A 22,259-nucleotide genomic window follows, 5' to 3' on the forward strand; every position below is an offset into this window, starting at 1 on the left:
ACACACACACACACACACACACACACACACACACACACACACACACACACACACACACACACACACACACACACACACACACACACACACACACACACGGAATACATACAGGAGATTGGATTGGAGTCGGAGCTATTACTGTTGCATTTTCCAACCCTCAGGATACAGCAGCTAACACTGTTTGGTTGCAAGAGCTGGGGATTTGTCATTTATAATCAGTTTTCTGCTCTTGTTTCCTCTGCACTCGCTTGTCCTTCTTTGCAGTTTGTATCCTGCCCTGAAGGCCCTCACAGCATTCCTCTGTTGTATCGGTCCAGTCACTCTCCCCTTCTCCTCCCGCCCTCCCTCTCTCTCTGTCTGCCTCCTCCCCATCCCTCTTTCCTGCTCCCTCTCTACATGCACTGCAGAGGCCCGTCAAGTGTGCCCCAGCTGTGCAAGCAGTGGGAGCTGTTTACCATGGTACATCATTGGGGAGCCCCGGGAGCACCGCCCAACACGTTTTCAGAACTCTCACAACCTTAGCACAAGTGTTTCACACATGATGTTGAGCATTACAGACCCTTCTGAACCAGTTGTGGACCCAGTGTGCACCAAAACAACATTTTGCTCGAAAAGTGGCACAGAATGAAATCTAAACTTGACAATTGCATACCAAAAACGAAGAATTTCCGGAGAAGAAACATACAAAATACTGCTAAATCACAATTTAAAAATTCAAATATGTCGACCTTGCGGTGTACCACATGGTTCCAGTTGCTTATGGATATACACACACATGCACACACTTCTTGGCGGCAGAGCCCTAGCCATCCACATCCTGCGTCTCCCTCTTTAGCACTGACATGTGAAAAAACAAACAAAGTAGAACAACAGCGAGCTGTTCCTCCCCTCTCTCTCTGCCATCGCTGCTTCCCGACCTCCCCTTTGGAACTGCTGCCCAACCTCACAAGACCCCTGAGGACCCCCGAATCCCCAAAGGAGACGGCTGACACCACCCACCCATGTCTCCTGTCAACTCTGACCTCTCAAGGGAGCAGGGAAAGGAAGAGAGGAAAAGGCAAGGCCCTAGATGTAGGCTCCACTCTGTGGTCTAAAATCTGCACGTGGAAACTCTCAGAGTTGCACAATTTCCTAGAATCTGATCCACTATGGCCAAACACTGAGAGACTAGGGTCAGAGAAAGAATATATTTACATAGTTGTGAAGCAAAAGTTGAAATATTGTGGATGGGAGTCACTGTAATATACGACTATGTTGAAAGAGAGTTGCTTAAGGTCTGACAAATAAGTGCGCTCGTGTGTAATACCTTGAGTTGTGGTTCTAGGGCAGGTTGAACTAGTCTCAGGGACTTGTTTGGTCTGTTCTACCAAATAGCACACAAACCAGTGAGTGACCTGCAATCAAACCAGCATGACTCAAATGATCTGACAAGTTTATGGCAACACCTGCTGATGGCTTACAATTCTTCTCATCCTACTTTTTTAATGTAGTTTTGTTATTCTGAACTATTTCTTTCTGACTCTTGATCTCTCTGACACGTGCATATATATTTTCACAATATATACACAGCAGGTGGTGGAAATAATGGAAGCATCAACATCCCCATAATGACATGAATGTTCATTTCCAAGATTAAAAGACACAAACATGACCAGAATCATGCCTAGCTTACTTAAAAGCCATTATTTTAAAAGCTACTATTGGTTAAATTGTGTACTTCACTAAATTAGAATCACATCTGCTTTCTGTCACAAAGAGGATGTTTTTGCCATTCTGTCACCATGTATTTGTGGTGTGTTGGAACATAAGGAATACAAACCAAAAAAAGGAATGAGAACAAATGTAAGGAAAGATACTTAATAACAATGAATTTGCATTCCTGTAGCATTTAGAAGGCAAAAAGTTCAGTCACATCTATAAATCATGAGCATCAATCACAAGGCATGGCACACAATGTAAAATGCTATATAGAATCTATCAGATGCTGCTACTCTGTTTAAGATAATTGCAGTAATATTTCAAAATTGATGTACTCAATACATATATAGTTAGAATAGAGCATTACCATGAGTACTTTCAAACAATATAAGTACTAATTTTTCTCAAGCAATTTTATTGGACTAAGAATGTGTTGGCTTGACTGTAGACTAGAGGAATGAGTAAAGTTGTTCCAAAGTGGGAAAAGCTGCATTTTGGATAAACAGTGTTTTTGTTCAGTCTATTCACTAGCTTGGTTAGTGAGGACCATTTAGTCTGCGGAGTTTTAATGGTGTAAAAGCATAACGCTTGTCAAATTTGATGTCAGGAATGGAGCCAAACACTTCATAATCCTTGATGCATGTGATCTAGGAAAGGAAAAATTCCAAAACCAATACCACAATGTCTCGGAGCTCGAGTAAATGTCTTTTTTAATCATTCAACGATATTTGTGAATTAATGTCTTCTCATTGACCCGACGTGATCAACAACTGAGAACAAAAGAAGTTTTTAATCAGCAATTACTGCAGGATGAATACGCCATCAGTCATTCAGAGCCATTAGTGATGAACTACTTTGCCTTTTAGGAATAACTGCATGACTGAAAACACAACAGGCTGTGTGAACAAACACTGACAGAGCTCCTGGAGCTACAGACTAGTACGCGGGACAGTTCCTCTTGGTTGGGATCCACTTTGAATCAAATGGTAAAGATGAATGCTATTGAACAATAACACAACACTATATTAGTAAATTAATACCATACTAATATATGAATATCTCTGTACTACATGCTGTATCGTATCCTTATACGTCAATTTACTAGTAATGGGAAGGACTACACAGCCTGTAAAACAGTTGTATAATGTCTTCTGTGGCTCTGGAGATATCTACAGAGGGATTGGGTCCTCTTCAATAGAGTATGCCATGTTGAACCACCATGTTTCTACAGTAGCCCAGAATCGCCAAACCAAACACTGGATCTAGAGACAGGGTCTTCAGCATTTGTCACTAAATCACTTAATACCACTAAATCCTTACACCTTTAAATGGATGTGAATCACTTCTATCTCACTACCTGAAAAGGTAAATTAGACATTTGATAATTCATCTTAAAAAGGTCACAGCCACCAATACAGATAACTCAATTCAAATGTGAATCGAAGTGTGAAGAGAAGAAAGCTGCCTTTCCTCTTGGCTATATGGACCCTGTGCTCCTCACTCGACTCACCAAAGTGATCCTAACTCTGCCGTTACAGTGGAGATAGCGTCTCTGTGGAAATCTATGACTGCATTCACATGTAACCTGTAACTGAAATAAAAATGAACATCCAATAAGTTATGTAGAATGATGACAATAAGTAAACAGCACACGCACATGAAGTCTGCCTGTGTTTGGTATTCATGTCCAGTTGACGTTCACCTCTCTCCACCTCATTTTCTTTCTGGCAGTCACATGGATTTAAGCTACACAGGCCCGGCTCGTCCTGACCTGACAAACTGCATTCCCAACGACCTTTTCCCTCATTGGGCAAAAGGTCCACATTCTCTTCTCTCGGACTGTGACTAATACGAGCCGTGGTGTGGTGAGGCTGTCCTCTCTCTCTCTGAACAACCCTGAAACCAAAAACAACTCCTAGAAATGTTTACATTCTTAACCCATGTTTCCCTTACTTTTATCTTCACAGCTTGGGACATACATGGGAGTCAGCATAGCAACAACGGAAGAGGCAGGACTCAGGTTTGTGGTTCGTGGTGATTTATAATAAACAATGGTGCATTCGAAGTATTATTAGAAATAGAAACATCAGCAAAAACTATTATGAGTGTTCATTTGATGATTTCACACTTCTACTATATAATTAGGCACAGTGTGACCTTGATTACACTTTATTCATTATAAAGCTCACTGCAACATGATGAGTTTTAAAATCTTTAGCTCATTTGTAAGAAACTCTGTGACTTTCCTAATTCTGTCCAACACTGTTGCAACAAGTTAGCTGATGATAAATAACTGCAAAGTACGAAAATACACTTTTTAGAGTTAAAAAGTCACATTTGTGACCAATGGGTGGCAAATTGAGACATATCTCCAGTCCTCATCAGGAATGTGACAAAATGGTGGATCCTCAGGAGCTGCTGGAACACTGCAACAGGAAATGAACTCTGACATAAGAGCTATGGACCTTGGGGCCCCTACTGCATCCTGGGAAATTATGGCACTGAGAAGAGAGATGACCCATGTCACTCCCAAGAAAAACCCAACATTTACAGTCTTCTAAAATGGCATGAGTAGATATAGATCTTTACAGCATCAATAGGAGCCTTTTCTAATCGCCTCTAGATTCAAGCATTCAAGGTGATTCATCCCTTAAGAGTATTTATTTAGCACAAACAAATGTGCTGTTTGCACAACAGTAACAATCCGAGTAACATGGTCAAAACCAGGCCAACACAGAGACTGGCAGACTGGCGGAAATCGTGGTCTGTCCTGCTTTCATGCAGATGGACCAACCAGCACCACAATAGAGACAGCCAACAACAGAAAGAAAGGGAAAGGGGGGGCAGAGACAGAGAGAGTGCAAGCAGTAAGAAGAATGACAGTGCTACCATCCTAAGATAGCATAACACAGTATCACTTGGCTTGCGCTGCTTTGGGTGTGCCTCCTCTATCGGTAAAATCCATCTTTCCCTCTGATGCCGCCGTTAGTCGCCACGCTCTCTTTTATGGCCGTTTTCCCAGCCGTGAGACAATAGTATGGACATCATTAGCTAAGTGGTGGCTGGATGACAGGCGGTGGTGCTGCGATCGATAACGGCAGGCCCAGCCATCTGCAGGCAGAGCAGTGCTTACTCATCAGCCCTGGGCTTGCATGAGCCCCAGCTTGGGCCAGAAGCTGGGACTAGACTAGATAAGGAATGTGGAGGTGTCGGGGGGCTTGCTGCCTGTGATAACAAATGGCTATGAAGAGCCACCTTATCTTCTCACCTTAAAGAGGATATGATGTCCACTGTCACACAGCTGCCTAACGGCCAGAACCGCTCTGACAGTTATGTTATGAGGGTGAGAAAGGGTCAGCCACTGTTGTGTATCGTGTGTGTGTGTGTGTGTGGGTGTGTTTAGAGTAGTATACATACATTTTCAGATAGTTCTGGTGTCCTTATGACCAAAAAAAAAAACATTTCCCAATGCCACTTTCCAAACTTTCAAAGTTGAGTTGCATCAACCATGAATACTGAACAAGAACAGCCATGTAATGATTTGCAAATGTTAAACTGCCTGGGGCAAGTTCCAAGTTAAGAATACCTAATCACAACATTGTAAAAAATGTCCCATGTCAAAATACAAGGGTTTTGTGTGTCCTTGCATGTGTAGGAGAGAGACAGCGTTGGCACATGTTCACTGGGGAGATGCCAAAGGCCACCACAGTGGTGGCCAGATCCCCCTGAAGTGGCATCTGAGACAAACATCTAGTGACAAGGTGGTGCCCTTCCTGTGTCCTTAACCACAGCTGACAATAACTCTGCACTGTGCTCCAAGGGCAGACAAACTGAGGGATGGTGAGAGCCATGGGAACAGTAATAAAGAAACAGAAATATTCAGAGACATTGTGAAAAAGACAAGAAAGAGAAAAGGGAGCAGAGGGGGAAACAAGAGCGATCGATGGAGCTTAGGGGAGTTTGGGGGAAGTAACAAAAACTTGGGGTCAAGTGAGGTACTTTCAAAGGCCTCTGGTTGTCCTAGTCTGCAGTCCCCTCTTCCCTTCCCTCTCCTCTCTCTCCTCTCTGATGCTTATCAGTCTGTGATTAAACCTGCCAACTTTAATTACAATACGTTAGAAGCAGAACACCTCTCTGCCTCCCACTCTCCACCTCTCCTTTCTCCGTCTGAGTGCTGCAGGTGTACCAAGACACTTCCAATAAAGTTGTCAGAAGTAAGAGACATCATGATAGATAGACAACAAAGCGGGATAACACACGCAAACTAAAAATCATGTTCCAGCAGTGCCAATAAGAATTAACCAGCTTGAGTATAAACATACACATGCCTAAAGCAGTTATATTTTGACAAATGGAGACGGTGACTGCCATGTTTCACCAGACACCAAATCTTATTATGGCTAATGTGTAAAAATTAAATGAGAACGCAAATAGCTGTAGTTAGTCACACACCCTATTGCTTTCAATTACAATGTTTGCGGAACGGTTTGAGCAGAAGAGAGGAGCTAAGGTGAGCATGCTAGTTTTATTTTTTGTAAGTGGTAATATTATACCTGACAGGAGCCGCTTACATGTCCAGCCAGGCTTCACAGATAAACACCCAACCCTCTGAGTCTCAGTCACACACAAGTTGCTGTTACAGGAGCCTTTTTTCCCCCGTTTTTTAGAATGAAATAAATCCGACTGATGATGCTCAAGGAAGTATAAATAAAATGTCTGCACAAAGTGTCCTACTGACATGTTCTCCGGTAGGTAATCAGAGAGAAATGTTCCATCATAAGCAAAATATACCGAATCCAGCACTCCACCTTTTCTCTACGGGTGGGATGGGAACGGATAGGTTTGCACTAAGCTCCTAGCACCATTACCGTTTCACTGCCGAGCTCCCTCTGAACCAACAAGTTGTATGAGAATATACAGAACTACTCCTGCTGCTATTGTCCTGTGCCGCCCTTTGTAACTGCCGTCATTCAGAATGGGAAGCACATGCGGAAACTATAGACACTGTGAAAATAGAAAATAACTGGATAAAGCATTTACACGAGAAACTATCATCTGCACAAAGTGTTTCAAACCGAACTAGCAAGTTTATTCTGATTATTAGAACTAGTAGAGTCCAAGCACCCGATGCAACATGGAGCCAAATGTGCACCATCTCAGGACAATCAGGAGGACGAGGCCATCACCGAACAAGGCTTAAACAGCTGGTTTTATAATACAGCCCGACCGATACTGGATTTCCGAGCAGGATACCGCTATCAGCATCTGGAAGTCTTAACATCTGATAATGTTTGTATTAAGATAGTATCACGTTATTTTTCCTTTGCATTGATTTTATTATCTCTGACTTGAACCTAGAAGTACGTATTATTATCTGAAGAAATACAAGTTTATAAATGTATATGACCAACTATCATTAACGAAAGGAAATGTTTCCAATGGCACTGGATAGTTTATTCTCATCAAGGTGGTTACATGAGGCTTTTGTCTTCTACTTGGCTATTATTCTGATTATTAGTAGAATAAAAAAAAGTTCCATTGTGTCCGTCCTCTAAATCTTCCCCTCACCTTTGAACCCTGGCTCTTGTCTTTCCCTCCACCCTATCCACTTCTCCTGGCCTCCCATCCTTCCTACAGGAAACCCAGGGGCGCCACAAGGGAGAATCCCCAGAGAGAAAGTCAAACAATGACACACGGGGACTTCTCTGCCTGACACCAGCCCAATTTAGGCAATAAAGCCTGGAGACTGAGATGAGGGCAGGTCAGCGCGACAGGTTAAGACAAAAATGAAAACTAAGTGCTGGGTTAGTGTGGGAAATGTGTGAGTGTGTGTATGTGTCCACAGACTACAAACATGCTCAGCGTTATCCTTTAATGTGTGTGTAGGTGGATTTCAGGGCAGGCTCTCTTTGTTTCCAAGGGTGAGAGGTTTTCAGTGTCTACAGCCTTTCAAAATCCCAAGTACAGTCAGCGTAAACACTGACTCACTCGAGAACAATCAGCGGCTATTATACCCTCAACGTGATTGTAATGGAGTATGTATTTATATACGACAACCCTCTCTCTTCAACCGAGCCCCCTACACGGTCGACAAAACTTTTTTAACTAGCGTTAAAATCCGTGCTCCGCTGTATGTAGGTGGTACAAACTTTTTGTGTGCGATTAAAGCAGCAAAAGTCCAACCTATTGAACTCCGGGCAGTGGCCTCATTTCATTGGCAGTGACTCAATCATAACATCTTATCTACGGACATGCTGAGTCATGGAATTCAGTTGTGGCCAATAGCCAAGCAGCAGGGTTACTTATGGCTGTCATTGATTGGTTGATCCCTGAGCACAAAGCTGAAAGGGCACATACCAGCACAGAACACAGCCTGAAGCAGAAACTGGCAGCAGTTTGCTTGCGCTTTACTTTACACTCTCTCATTGGTGCAGCTTGTTTTTTTGTCCAACTGACTACCAACTTTGTTGTGTCACTCTCTCACTGTTTTCCCCCCACTTCTCCCCTCATGTTCCCTCTCTATAGCTCTTTCAAATTACCATAGCCCCATTACCCCTGCCCCTCTGTTGTGTAATTGTATCTGGAATAGCAAAGCAGGGCCACTCACGTCCAGAGGTCACCATTCCTCTGTGGCTAACATCCTGGTCCTTCATCTCCATGGTCACCGTGCTTCCAAACAATGTCACTGTCTTTTCTTTTTTCTTTTTTTTACCAAAAACAATATGAAGGCCGGTTAAAACTATATCAACAGAGTCCTAAAGCCACCATTCAAACCATTAATCATATCTAAAGCTCCTACTTTCCACTAGCTCTATCCATTAATAATGCATTTGTATTGGAAAGTAATACCATAATAACGTGGGCTCGGGATATAGAGCAAATGCAATTTTTATCACCAATTGATTTGATTTAAAATTATTTTAAAGTTCCTGGGTGAACCATTTCTTATAAAAAAGGCACACAACGAGGCAGGAATACTAGTTTATATGTGTTATAATTTCGCTCCTTCAAATAAAAACTAGGCACAACCACCGCTGCTGATTTGGGGTCAGTTCCCTCATACATAATTCGGCCATTCAGGATACAGAGTGAAACTGGCTCTATAACAGAATAGGGGCACACTACAGAGGCCTTTATATAAAGCTGTCCCCATCTGCAAAATCTGTAATGAGCAAGGGAACTGCAACAGTGGGGAGAGAAGAGAACCTCAGTTCAACTGAGGCAGGCACACTTTCTAATGGAAATTCAGATACAATCATCCCAGAATGCACTTCTCTCTGCCTAATAATCGGCCACTAGAACAAGGCAGCCATTGAGAGGAGAGCGACTGTAATCTGGTCCACCAAACTCCAAAGCTGCCCGCTATAATTAGCTCCTTTCTCCATCAAACACAGGCTTACACTGACTGACAAGCAAACCTCTCCTGTAATACAAGAGAGAGGAAGAGATTTAGGGAACGGCACATTTTCAGATGAGCGGGGACATTTTCCATCCATGGCATATGGAGTCGCCCCGCGCTGACAGGTAGGCTAACTGTGAAATCCACAAACGAGCAGGTGAGAGGCCACCGTTTCATTCAGCGGCACAGTGGTTTGTGGAAATAAAAGCTTGGGTTGACATGGAAATAATATGGTATGGGGCAAGTTTTCAAATAGAGTGGTATTACAAGCCAGAAACACATCGTTCCTTATTAAAATAACCTGCCCACAGCTGGGCTTACTGATTTAGGGCATGTTTCGCACTAAAGGGCTAAAGTGCTTTCCAATTACCTTTCTCATTTGATTACTGCTCCAGTGTTGAGAAGTCAAGTGAGGACTATTAGAATTAAATGTGATATGAGGAGTAGATATCCCTCCACTGTGTCTGTTACAAAGCATGCCAAACCCTGTGTTTATCTTTCCACATAACATGGGGCAGCAATCTCTCTTCCAGTGCCCTCATCAAAGGATGTATCCACATCTCTGGCCTACATCCTGACGAACAAAGCCAGCCGTCCTCTAATCCCAGGAACATGTTCTAGCCCAGGGACTCACAACACGATCTGCAGCCCAGAGGCAGACAGACAGGGGTGAGTGGGTATGCTGGTAGCTAGCCTGCTGCCTGGGCAAATGGCACGGCTATTAGGGGAAGAAGAGGCTTCCTGGAGAGTTGTGACTGCACTGCAAAGGGCCCAATCAAGCAGAGAACAGAAGTGCTGACAGCTGCTAATGCGTTTACCTGAGAGCAAAGAGACCGTCTTACCAAGCAAAGTGTGTATGTCTGTTTACTTCCTCCATAGCATGGTCTTCCCAATAAGGTTGATCGAGATGAAAGGGAGAGGAAACTGCCAGCAAATGTGACATTATGAGTCAACTTGTGTGCTTGAAAAGCATGTGAAATGTACAACATGCATCCATCATCAAATGACAAAGTTCCTGTTTTGAAAATGTTCCCTCTATCTGGCAGTGTCACAGCAATGCAGGCCACAGCCCTTGCTGCGCACCTCTGTGTTAAGGCCACATCACAAACATACACTGACAATCACCCACTTATGTCACTCTCTAAAGTCTTTCCTGGCCGATCTTAAAATCGATATTCAAGAGGCAGGTGGAAAGATCACTTTTAAAATTAAAGTACTGAAGTCCAGTGGAAAAGACTGACAAAAGGGAGTGGCTGGCAGGGCAATGACCATTTGCAGTGGCAGTGAGATAACACTGTGACACACTGGTGACTAGGGGGCCTGACCTCACGAATACGTTTTTTTAGAATCCAGATAAATACTTTATCGTATCGGCCTCGCATCCAGATGGATACGACGTTTTCGGGGTGTGAAAATGGTATTTTTTGGAAATGGGTCGCAGAGTGGGAAGATCCGAAAACGCCGGATTGCCCGGAGTTGTCTGGACGGCGAAAAAACGGATTAGCCCCGCCTCTCTAGCCTTTAACCTCCGCCGCCACCGCTAGACGCGTCATAACAACAACAATGACGGACTAGTACTATTTGTTTGTAAACAGCGCATGCTCCATGGCTTCTCTTCCGGTTTTAGTGTATTGGTGTGGCGGCGTCACAGCGCCACATACAGGCCTGGCATATGTACTCCAGTGTTTTGGGTCGTCAGTGAATCCGTGTGGACACAGATATTTCTGGAAAAGATGCCGTGTTTACGGAGATTCTTTTCTAAACGACATCGTATTGGGTGAGGCCGCGTATTCGTGAGGACAGGCCCTAATTCTGGCACAAAAATAGATTACTGTTATCATCAGGTTAGCCTAATCAGTCTATCTTCACCTCATCTCACAACATAAAGGGCAGACATGCATCATCCAGACAGACAAGTTAAATACCCCCCCACTTGAGAGATTTAATTGGTGGAAACAATAGCCAGACATTTATTGTATATCCTGTCAGGGAACCGAGCAGAGTTACCTCCCGGCACGTTAGATAACAGTGTCACCGGGAAGCCCTGTACATGCAGCTTTGATGTTTGCAAAAGTTAATGAGAGAAAATAATTACTCATGACAAAAGTTTCTTACGTATAACAGCTTATCATGACCTAATTCTAATAAAACATGCCAAATGAAAGCCCAGGAAGTTATTAGACAACTCTAAACTTAAAAAAAAAAAAAATCTCATTTATAATTCACTTAATTGTTATATTTTAACCCGGAGATGATCAGCACATGAATAAATAAGTGAAACATGCAGACACAGCAGCAAACAATTGGTTGACAGTCTTTATGGTCCAAAGCAAACATCCTATTTCCCCTCCACCAATTGAAAGTCATTGCGTCTTATAATCAAGGCATGCTGGGGGGGGGTTCTCCAGGCCTGACAAGACCAATGCATTCCAGGTGTTGTTGTACAAACAATTTTAATGTTTGGACAAGATCCATTTTTATGACCCCCCCTCCCCCCCTCCTTTCTCCTCTCTAAACTTCCCATTTAAAAAACATGCACAGGGCAACTGCTCTGATTTCATTATAAGCCCATGCAATGCATCACCTTTACAATAAACATTATTATTAGTATAAAAGGGGGGGACTTTAAATCACGGCAGCCCTCGGGGGACCAGGGGTTGACTCCCAGTTTCTTGTTATTCGCACCACTTCAAAATGAAGCCATGCTGCAATGTAGGGAGAAGTAAACGCCTTAAAATATATTCCCAGCATTGTTCAGCCCCTTCACATTGTCTCATACGCGTGTAATTTTTGCTTTAAAAAGAAGATTATCTAGTATACTTTACATACCATAGCATTCCTCTCTCTCTCTCGTCCACTCCTTTCTTTCGGTCTCTGCTCCTCTGCTCACAGCCGGCGAAAGACTTTTTTAAAAAACAGACAAAAACACGTCCTGCAAGCACTCACATCGATTATTTTCCGCTTTTCTTCAGCAAACAGGCTTTCTGTCCATTGCACCCCCACATTAAGCGCTCGTTTCAATCAGTCTGAAGTTTTCAGAAACGAGATGCATATCTCTCTCTCTGTCTCTCTCCGTGTCTCAGGAGAGAGAGACGGGGGAGAAGAGGGGGAAAAAAACAACTAAATTCACGTTAGGAAAAAAAAAAGAAAAAATGCTGTTCAAACTCCAGTCTCCTCACCACTGCTGGAAACGTCTTACTAGGAGAGAAGAAAAAAGGGGGGTGGCGTCGCAAAGCGTTGTTCGGTGTGTTTTTCCCTTCTTGGTTCAAGCACCACGTTGTTTTGACCAATTATTATTTCCTTTGTTGTGTCAAAAATAAAAGAGTCCGTGGCGAAACGCGAACACAAGCCCGTGCCTTCGTTTACCGAAGCGCCGCGTTCAGGGAACAACAGCTCGTCCGAAAACCGCTGTATTTTCCTTTCTAACGTTAAGCTCCTTACAGGCTAAATGTGTGACGGTGTGTTTAAGTCTATTTTTTTTTTCAGCTTCCCAATAATGGCGGACCTTCTCCCGAATCCAGCATCTCCCCTCCTATTCACACACAGGGAGAGAGAGAGAGAGAGAAAGGGAGAGAGAGAGTCTCGCCCAGTGGTTCATGGACACAATTACAACACACACACACTGTTTATGAATATTATTACTTAGTACCGTCATTCATCACTACACAAGATGTAAACTATTAGATTAAAAACAAAAATACTTATTCGGTATAGTTTTAAACAACCTGCCATGTAAAATAAATTACCATAGCGGAAGGATTTCTTTCTGTTTTGGTAGTTTGATTTATACATTTAGCTATACAAACAATATACATCAGTGGGCAAATTAATAAACTAGATATAAAAGAAAATGTCTAACAATGACTTAACCAGAATATACACACAAACATAAATTAAATATATTTATAAAATGTATGCAAAATTGTGAATTTAATACATTTCAGAAGGGATTATTAAACTTTTTTTGTGTGTTGTTTTCCATTTTATTGTACTTTATTGACAGCCGTAGCTACTAGTTACTTTAACAAATAGCATAAGGATTATTGTTGCCAGGCACTATGACATCTACATCACAATCATTAATAAGGAATGGACAGTTTCCAGAAGAATTAAGCAGCAGCAGGTAACCCGCTGCCATTTTAATTTTTCACACACACATATTATCCACTGTTTCAATTATATCTCAGTCTTAGTGGTGAAGTCACCCTTTTCCACCTCATGGGTCTCAAAATATGACGCACTGTTAGAGATAAAAGTACCCAACTACAGAAGTACAATGCTGCTTACATCAGCAATAATAATAAAATAACAGTAATAATAAAATAACACCACTTTTACTCATATCAAGAGTAAAAGTACTCATTCAAATGATTTTTTGCTATGAATCCATCCGTACTGTAAAATCTCAGTTTACTGATATCAGACTTTTCTTGTGTATTTCACTCTGTACTATTGCAACACTGTTTCTGAGCAATGGATAAAAGAAATGTGTTCATGTCATCATGATTGTAATTAATTGACTTTATTTTGGTCCCTTTGCCCTCTTGGCCCCATGCCTCACACATCACTTCCTTTCATAGCTGATCCCCGTTTCCAGGTACAAAGTACAAACATTTGTCTTTCTCTAACAGATTTTAATGTTCCACAGCTACATAAGGGGTAATAGATTTGATCTGTGTTCACCCAAGGACTCCTTATCCAGCAGCACAGAGGGAAAATATTAATTATCTTTCCTGAGAAAATCAATCTTCTCAAAGGTTAGTCCTAATTATGTGTGCTGTGCCCTGAGTCATCCACTGGGTAAAAGGAGTTTCCGTGAAGTTGTCAGTGATGATTTCAGCCACTAAGTAATAAAAAATTTAAGCTCTTAAGCCCACCCCCCCCCCCAAAAAAAAAAGAAAATTCAAGTACTTTTGGAGAATATTTGCACTGTTGTACAAGACAGTTGCCTGTACTAACAGCACAAACAGATGTTTAGTGTCTTGCATTGGGACGTTCTCCTAGAATTCTTTTCTTTCTCTCTCTCTCTCTCTCTCTCTCTCTCTCTCTCTCTCTCTCTCTCCCTTGTTAGTCCTTCCTTGCACTTCCTCAAACATGCAATTCCAATCTGGTAATCTAAACTCTGTGTGATATGAAAACAAATACTTCACAGGGCTGTAAACCCAATTTATTGCTTTAGAAACTGAATATATGACACTTTAGGGGAGATTTGAGAAACACTGCACCCTGGAAACAATACACACATTATATCAGAAGCTTGTCTTTTAGGTTACAGTCAATGTAAAAGCTGTTACATCCTTGGCTGTTGAATAGGAAACCCAAAATGTAACACATAATCACAAAAGCTGGATACTTATGTGAGTTGTAAAATTATAATTTATAAAGTGCACGTGAGTGTTTTGACAGTATGAAATGTGACCAACCATTAAATACACAGCCAGACAGGGTTCAAAGTGCACTGCCATCCGTTTGAATAAGTCCACAAGCTTCTGTCCAATCACATTAGTCACTATGTTCTCAGCAATATTAGTCATGACCCCACACAGAGCAAGATTAGGAGGGGGTCAGAGTTTCTGTTGAGTCTGCCTGTGTTTTATGTCTCTTTCTCCTGCAACCAGTTTTTCAACATGGGCTCGGCCCTATCATAAAACTTGTGTTTGTTACATTATGACACATATTGTTCTATTTATTTCTCATATAAAGATATGGTGTATGCAAGTAATCCTAAGGTGTGTCACAAATGTGGTATACCTAACTGCACACGCACGCAAACACACACACACACACACTTATAGAAAAATACAATAAAAAAAGATTAAAAACAAAGATTTTTTACATGTGTTATGGTAAATATACTCCAGGTTGTTTAATATAAGAAACGCTGATAGTACTTTAACTGAACAGTCCTGTGTTAGGCCTATATTCTAATATAATTTAAATAAAACTTCGTACCATTCAAATGTTTGCATCCTTATCTGTCGTCATAGTTTGTTTAACTTTATATTTAAAAACTACAAATCAAAATGTTTCTGCCACAGAAAAATAGCAGAAACATCCTTTTGCTTCTCACGTGATCCAAAGCGCGACTCAACGAGAGACACTGCGGAAGCACCATGGTTCTTGTAGTGTCATGTCACCTTCGATGTGTTCTAAATGTGTCGACAAAAACTACGCACCCCAGCATGCAACGCAACTTAGCGTAGTCGTGCACTTCCTGTTAGCTCTGAGAAGATAGCGGACGAGCGGTCGAAGGAAATACTGATGTATCGTTATCTATGTGAAATCGTAGCATAATTGTACAGGAACGGGCTATTCTGGAGCTTCTAAGGTCCACATTTAGGAGACGACAATGGTAAATATTTCACATGTTCATGTTTTTGTCTTTTAATAACCCCGCTGCACAACCTCTTCATTCAGTCAGGACGTTAGCTGACGGTAGCAAGCTAAGGCCGCGGATTTTTTTTTTTACAACAAACACCAACTAGAGCTTCTCTCAGATAGATCGCAATACTTTAGATTGTGTCAAATGTGTGTGGTTTCACTAACGCTACCAGTAGTCAGCTAAGTGAGCTAACGTTGCAGTTAAATGTATGAATATTGTTAAGATATCAAGATGTTTGTGGATGTTTAAGAACTCCTGTTTTTATATTGTACGCGAGTGACAGCTGATAGCCGACGAGGTAACATTCAAAAGTCGAGTCTGATCAATGAATTGTGTCTTCAAATGATTAAAACAGCGAGGACAGGTGGACTGATGAGACAGATGTAATCTCATCATTATTGTCTCTCTCGTTTATTCTTTTTGTGTCGCACAGATCCGCTTCATCCTCATCCAGAACCGAGCAGGGAAGACACGACTGGCCAAATGGTACATGCAGTTTGATGATGATGAGAAGCAGAAGTTGATTGAGGAAGTGCATGCTGTGGTAACTGTCAGGGATGCCAAGCACACCAACTTTGTGGAGGTATGGGATGAGTCAGTATCATATTCATGCATGCATGGTTATATGGTTCTGTATTTGTCTGGGTGGTTCTTTAAAATGCCTCATTATGGTCATTTGTTCAGCTGAACCAGAACTTTTTTTTCTAAGTCCTATCAAGGACCACAAACCATACTGTCCTTAAAAATCTCTGTTGTGGCTGCTTTACAGTGAAATAATTATGTGACTCATGTGTGTGTGTGTGTCCCCCCCCCAATGGCGTCATTCTAGGGAAAAGAAATAAAAAATCCTGGTCTGCTGATCTGTTTTTATTATGTGTTTTGTTCCAAGGTTTTAAGGTATACACTGGGTGTGTTTCACCTCATAGCTGGGAAACCTTCAGTCTTAGCTTTACTTAAGTAAAGCCTCTGCTGTTGTCATAATATGTCAGACAAAGTTATTAAGAGGCTTCATCTGTGTTGTTCTCACAGTTCAGGAACTTCAAGATCATTTACCGGCGTTATGCTGGCCTGTACTTCTGTATTTGTGTGGACGTGACCGATAACAACTTGGCATACCTCGAGGGAATCCACAACTTCGTAGAGGTAACTGAGACACACACACACACACACACACACACACACACACAACACAACACATGATATATAGACTTAGTAAGTCAACTGTGATGATTTACTTCTCATGGTCTGATTGATTTCAGGAATGTCTGTTAATGATTTCCCTCAGGATTTCCCCATCTCTACTCTCTTGCAGCTCCTTAATATCAAACCTGCATTCTTGTGGGAAGTATAGACTTCAGTCAAATTACATTTAGAGGAATAAAGTAATTTGTTTTATTATTCAGCACTCAAGTGTATGGGTGATACGCCTTACTTTATGATACATGCAAGGTGTTTTCCACACAAACTGTATGATTTCTCAACAGTCTATAAATCACTGATAAATATTGCTTTGAGTTAGTCCTCAGTTCATCAGATTGGTGTAAGGACAAAAAATTAGCCACAGTTGAAATGTTTAGCATGATGGTCTATTTCAGTACAGATTCCCAAACATACTATAATGAGTTTCCAAATTAATTTTACATTATGTTCAGGGTGTGCCATTAATGACTTTCATCAGTGTTAGATAATGCCCGGTCAAGTGACGCTGGAAACAAGCCTTCAGCAATAAAATACCAGATTGATCACTAATTACAGAATGAGTCTGATAGGAGCTGACTGCGCAGACATAAACACTCAAATGGCCTGCTCAAAAAGACGGATGTTGTAAATGCAACGTTACAGTCATTTCAGATTTGGGAGCTAATACTTTTATAATATGTAAGATTTTGGTCATATAAAAACGTTCCAGTTTCCTAATAATATCTGTGCCGGCTACTGTATGACCTCCTCCTGCACAGTTGCCTCCCTTCAGTGTTCACGTTGGCCCGAAAGTGCTACCTCAGCAAAAGCGGTATTTCAGCATTTCAGCATTTCAGCTACCCATTTTTCTACTCATTATTTCAGATGTTGCTTGACAGCAGAGCTACCAATAATTTATTTAAATAATCAGATTATGTTTGTTTTTTTCTATTCTACAAGTAGTAGATATTACACAATTAAAACCGGTTTTCAAAATTCTGTCCATCAGTGCATGGCAATAAACAAAGAACAGTCCTAGTGTATTTAATTGTTAAAGCTTAATTATTTCATTTCATAGAAATGTTAACATTGTAATGTAACATACCTAAAGGAGTGTAAATAGAGCTCAGTGATCAGCTACTTTCACAATTTATTATCTTTAATTAAACATTTATAACAAGTAAATAAATTCCATATTTTGATGTTCAATGTGAATTAGTAGGAACATCTGCTCAAAAAAACCTGTGACACTGTATCCAGAGCACTTCCATTCAGCAGCTGTGTGACCTGGAACGACACATCAGCTCATATTGATCACTGCGTCTGTCATAACTGCCTGTCATGTAACTGCAGTACATTGTTTCCTGCCATGGTAGTATACTGTATGTGGGACATAATATCATGCTGGCATTTCTGTCTTTAGCAGAGACACCATAAATCCAAGATAGATTCACTTACTTCTCCTACTGAGCTGACAATCTAACAACAACATGTTGGAGCTACCTGCTGTACACCACACAACTATATTGAGACAGAAATGTCTGAAACATCTCATTCCAGAAACGTAGACGCTGTATATTTTGGAATAGTTCTCTTTGTTGGGCAGTAGTTGAATGTATAGTGTAATAAAGATTATGCTGGTGTCATTTTAAAAAGGGTGATCTCTCATTTGAAACAGAACTCCACAGTTAGCTAATTATTGTATTATTTGATCAAATCAATGACTTAATCAGCATAACCTGCTATGTTTATTATACATCTGGGTGATTATGTGGCGGCATTAGGCAGCTCAAGTGCGTCTTGTTCTTTCACTTAGTTCGCTTAATTGCTGTGTAACTGCTTTTTCTTGTTCTAATCATATTCCATTTTATAAATCAAACAGTAACAACAGAAATTGTGAGCTTAAGGTCCTTCTACTGTTTGTTTTGGTTAATACAAACACTACACGGTTTTCTATCCGGAGCCCTCAGGACTGAAGGTCATTTCATGTAATGTTTGACTATGAAGGAATGCATGTCGGTGCATTTTTCCTAAGTTGTATTTCTAAACTTGCATATGGCCACACGCTCATGGAGAAAACCAATTTAAAATCAATATAGTGCATTTCTTTTCACCCGTACTCTGAGAATGTTGAAACGAGCACAGTGAAGTCCTTCCATGCTCGTTTCAATATTCACTTCAGCAGATTCTCAACAAGGGGTTAGTAATGCTGCCATTGAGAATGACACAATATCACTGCTTAAAAATGATCTCTTGTGGAAACCAGATGAGACGGGAACCACATTAATTCTCTATGGTTGTCCATGTAGTGGAAATCAGGTTATTACATGGCTGTTAAGTGGATTCTGCCGCTGCTACGGTGTCAGTTTATTTCTGCAATGATGCATCACATCAAGACACACAATTACTATACAGCTATGGCTTCTCAAAGTAGACTATTTGATTATCTCGTGGCTGCTGTCTGATGGAATGAATAATATTTATTTTTTCTGTGCCTCTCTTTCTTTTTAGGTGCTGAATGAGTATTTTCACAACGTGTGCGAATTGGACCTTGTGTTCAACTTCTACAAGGTAAGGATATCGCAAGATTATTTTTGCCTTGTGAGATTTTCTAATTATTTTATAAACACCTTGATCAGACAAATGGAGCAGAAGAGTACAAGAGGCGGACGAGAAGAGTTTCTTTCATCACAATGCCATGGCAACTGATACAATATTCACAACTCGAGCAGTCATTCAGTGAGATTCATCTAATTCATTTTTTAGTGGGGGATGGCTATATATCTCACACAGAAATGCTAAGCAACAAACACCTCTGAACCCCCCCCTGCTGCTGCTTGTGTTCTTACTAATTTTCAAGGTGTCTGAACATCAGGCCACTATAACAAAGCGCCACCCACGTTTGATACGTTGCAACCACAAATTGACAAATAAGAGAAATAAACATTTAATTCGTAATTTCTACTCCTTCCTTCATTCTTGTCACATTTATTCACGTATGGGAATGTTAGCCTGTGTATTTAGTCATCCGGCGGTTATTTTTACATTTTGATGACACAGATTTGGAGTTGGGTAGATGATGACTTGTCATTGTATAGCACAATTTTCCCAGGGAACCCAACCATTTCATGTTTCTTTGGTTTTTAGTCCTATGCTACATGTGGTCTGTGGTATTTGTTCTCTATTTTAGTCCTGAAATGCCTTAATCTTCTCATTTCTTGCCCTCTAATTGCACTTCCTGTCTCTATACTTGAAGGTGTACACTGTGGTGGATGAGATGTTCCTGGCGGGAGAGATCAGGGAGACCAGTCAGACCAAGGTCCTCAAGCAGCTCCTCATGCTCCAGTCGCTTGAGTAGAAAACAGGCAACCACCAGTGCTCATTAATCTGCTGCCCTGGCACCTAAAGCAACCTACTCCATGTCCCCGTTACTCTGGAAAGGACCCCCCTATGATTTGCCTGCCTCCGCAAAGGCAGATCTCACTCCGTACAGAACTTCAGGAGGGGGTGGGGGGGTGCTTAGAGATAAAAATACACAATATTGTTTACATACGGATATATAATACGGAAGTTCAATTAACCTGTTTGTTATAGCAGTCTATAATGTATCTGTTGTACTTTGAATGCGGTCACACGGTAAAAAAAAAAAAGGCTGTACATTTCAACATCTTACCATCTCATATACTGCCTACATGGCAATCAACTTTATATTCTTTCACTTTTCCCAAAGCCAGAGGCTTCAGAAATGAGTTGTTTCATGTAGTAACCAGTTAGTCTTTGCATTTATCTCTGTGCAGTGTGAAAACACTGATGTAGGTCCACTGCGCTCTCCTGCCCCCCCTCTCCTCTCCTCCCTTCATTAACCTCAACATTCATTTGATGGCACTACTGTAACTAACAAGCACCATGTACAAAGAGACTGCCTATAATGATCCATGTGCATTGAGCACTTTACAACAGCCTTGCAGCCAGCTCTATAAATCCATGTAAAGAAAGACCTCGCCTGTGATGTGGTATTGGAGTTGTCACGCCTTCTGCTCATTTTTAGATCTGGATCACAGTACAAGCAAGCTACAACTAGAAAGCCCTTTAGAGCAATTGACCCACCACGGCAGGTTCATAATTGAATGGAGTGTACTTAGGATGAGTGCCATTTTGTCTGTGTGTTATGGCAACCTGTGCTGTGTCAGACATCCTCGTGGTTGATGATGATAAACAGCGTAGGTTATGTTAGCTCAGATGGCTGCACTTTGGACGCTGTAATCGTTTTCACTGCATTTCAAATCATCTAGATCATTTGACGCAACTCTTTTTAATTACATTAAATGGTGCTTGTTGGTCACACTTAAAATACAAACCCACTCAGACGGAAAAAGACCTGGACATAGAAAGTATATTTTACATATAGCAGTACTGTGAAGTTTGCTTCGTATAGTGTGTACATACAGTATATCTTGAGTATGTTGAATATTGTGAAATCATTCCAGGACGACGGGTTCTTGCTCACTGTATGATCTGAGCAGTATTTACTTGTTAAAGGTCCATAAATTCCTTTAACATTGCATAAAATAAATTGGCTTTTAAATTCCTCAACTACAAGCCTCATGAACTTTGGCAACAACAAAAAAAAAAACGGAACATCCACTTTTATTCTTTTCTCTTTTGATGGACTTTAATGTTGATGAGATTGCTTGTCATACTCTAATTTTAACCATATCCAGTCACAAAGGTGTCAAAGGTGGTTTCAAATGTTACTGTTGTTCAACTTTTGTATTTTTTTTTTTAATAATTAGGCATTAGTGAAATATGTACTGCTTCCCTTATTGTCCACCTGTGTGAGTTTGTTGATGAAAGACGTGTGTTTGTATGTTTTATTGTCTCCAATTCAACTACCCACATCAATACGTCCCATTATATGTAAATAATAAACAGATGAAGTGATACATGAACGATTTCTGCTTCTAATTGATGACGACCTTCTATGAAAATTGCATTTTATTCCAATTAGATCCTGAATGATTTAGACTTAATTGCCTGATATGTCTTAAAAATGTAGTTCATATGCTAAAAAAGATTCTGATAGGTATTTTTCATTCAGTTATGAGAACAATTGCTCATCTGCAATAGTCCTTAGATACAAGAACTGGAGATTTTTCTGTCCAATATTTTAGCACCATCTAGTGGTAAAACATCTCCACTTTATTATGAGGTCATTCTGACAGGCTGTCTAGGATCAATAAATCAGTCAATATATCCACTTCAGCTACATTAAACCACTCTAGCCGTTGCTCCATCGACCCAAGAACATAAATCCAGACAATTGGACACAGAGGGCATTTACTCTTCATCATATGAGTCGTCTGATATCCTAACCTCACTCTGCCTTTGAGAGGAATGATTCAGCTGAAGAATGGAAGATGAGGCAAATGAATCATGTGCATTGATCCTATTGTTAAATTTCAGGGTCTGTTAAGTCAGCTGCCTATAAACCTGATGTGTAATAACTTTACTGACAGGAGAGAGAGGGAAAGAGTGAGATTTACCTATATTTGGGATACAGGGCAGTGCTTCACTCCCTTGGGAAAACAAACTTAAACCTTG

At 40.9% G+C, this 22,259-nt stretch overlaps 2 protein-coding genes across 3 annotated transcripts in view; one reads left to right on the forward strand and one right to left on the reverse strand.

Moving 5' to 3' along the window:
- Positions 1–12,650, reverse strand: part of arhgap35a (Rho GTPase activating protein 35a) — a 62,063-nt gene extending 49,413 nt beyond the window's left edge. For both annotated transcript variants that reach the window (XM_051396897.1, XM_051396898.1), the window contains exon 1: positions 11,927–12,650. The gene's annotated coding sequence lies outside the window, so the exon portion shown is untranslated. The remainder of the gene's footprint in view (positions 1–11,926) is intronic.
- A 2,630-nt stretch (positions 12,651–15,280) lies between these two features.
- Positions 15,281–21,607, forward strand: ap2s1 (adaptor related protein complex 2 subunit sigma 1). The gene is made up of 5 exons (XM_051397069.1): positions 15,281–15,449; positions 15,913–16,062; positions 16,509–16,622; positions 19,170–19,229; positions 19,915–21,607. Exons 1-5 carry the CDS (start codon positions 15,447–15,449, stop codon positions 20,014–20,016), a joined length of 429 nt encoding a protein of 142 aa, XP_051253029.1. The 5' UTR covers positions 15,281–15,446; the 3' UTR covers positions 20,017–21,607.
- The last annotated feature ends 652 nt before the right edge of the window (positions 21,608–22,259 follow it).

This window comes from Dicentrarchus labrax, unplaced genomic scaffold, assembly GCF_905237075.1.
Source record: "Dicentrarchus labrax unplaced genomic scaffold, dlabrax2021, whole genome shotgun sequence".
In the NCBI taxonomy this organism is placed as follows: domain Eukaryota; kingdom Metazoa; phylum Chordata; class Actinopteri; family Moronidae; genus Dicentrarchus; species Dicentrarchus labrax.

What these genes read in the sequence shown, in the direction of transcription:
- ap2s1 (XM_051397069.1), top strand. An exon ending in AGCACACCAACTTTGTGGAG is followed by an intron (nt 16,063 to 16,508) that starts GTATGGGATGAG and finishes TTGTTCTCACAG; the next exon opens with TTCAGGAACTTCAAGATCAT. An exon ending in GAATCCACAACTTCGTAGAG is followed by an intron (nt 16,623 to 19,169) that starts GTAACTGAGACA and finishes CTTTCTTTTTAG; the next exon opens with GTGCTGAATGAGTATTTTCA.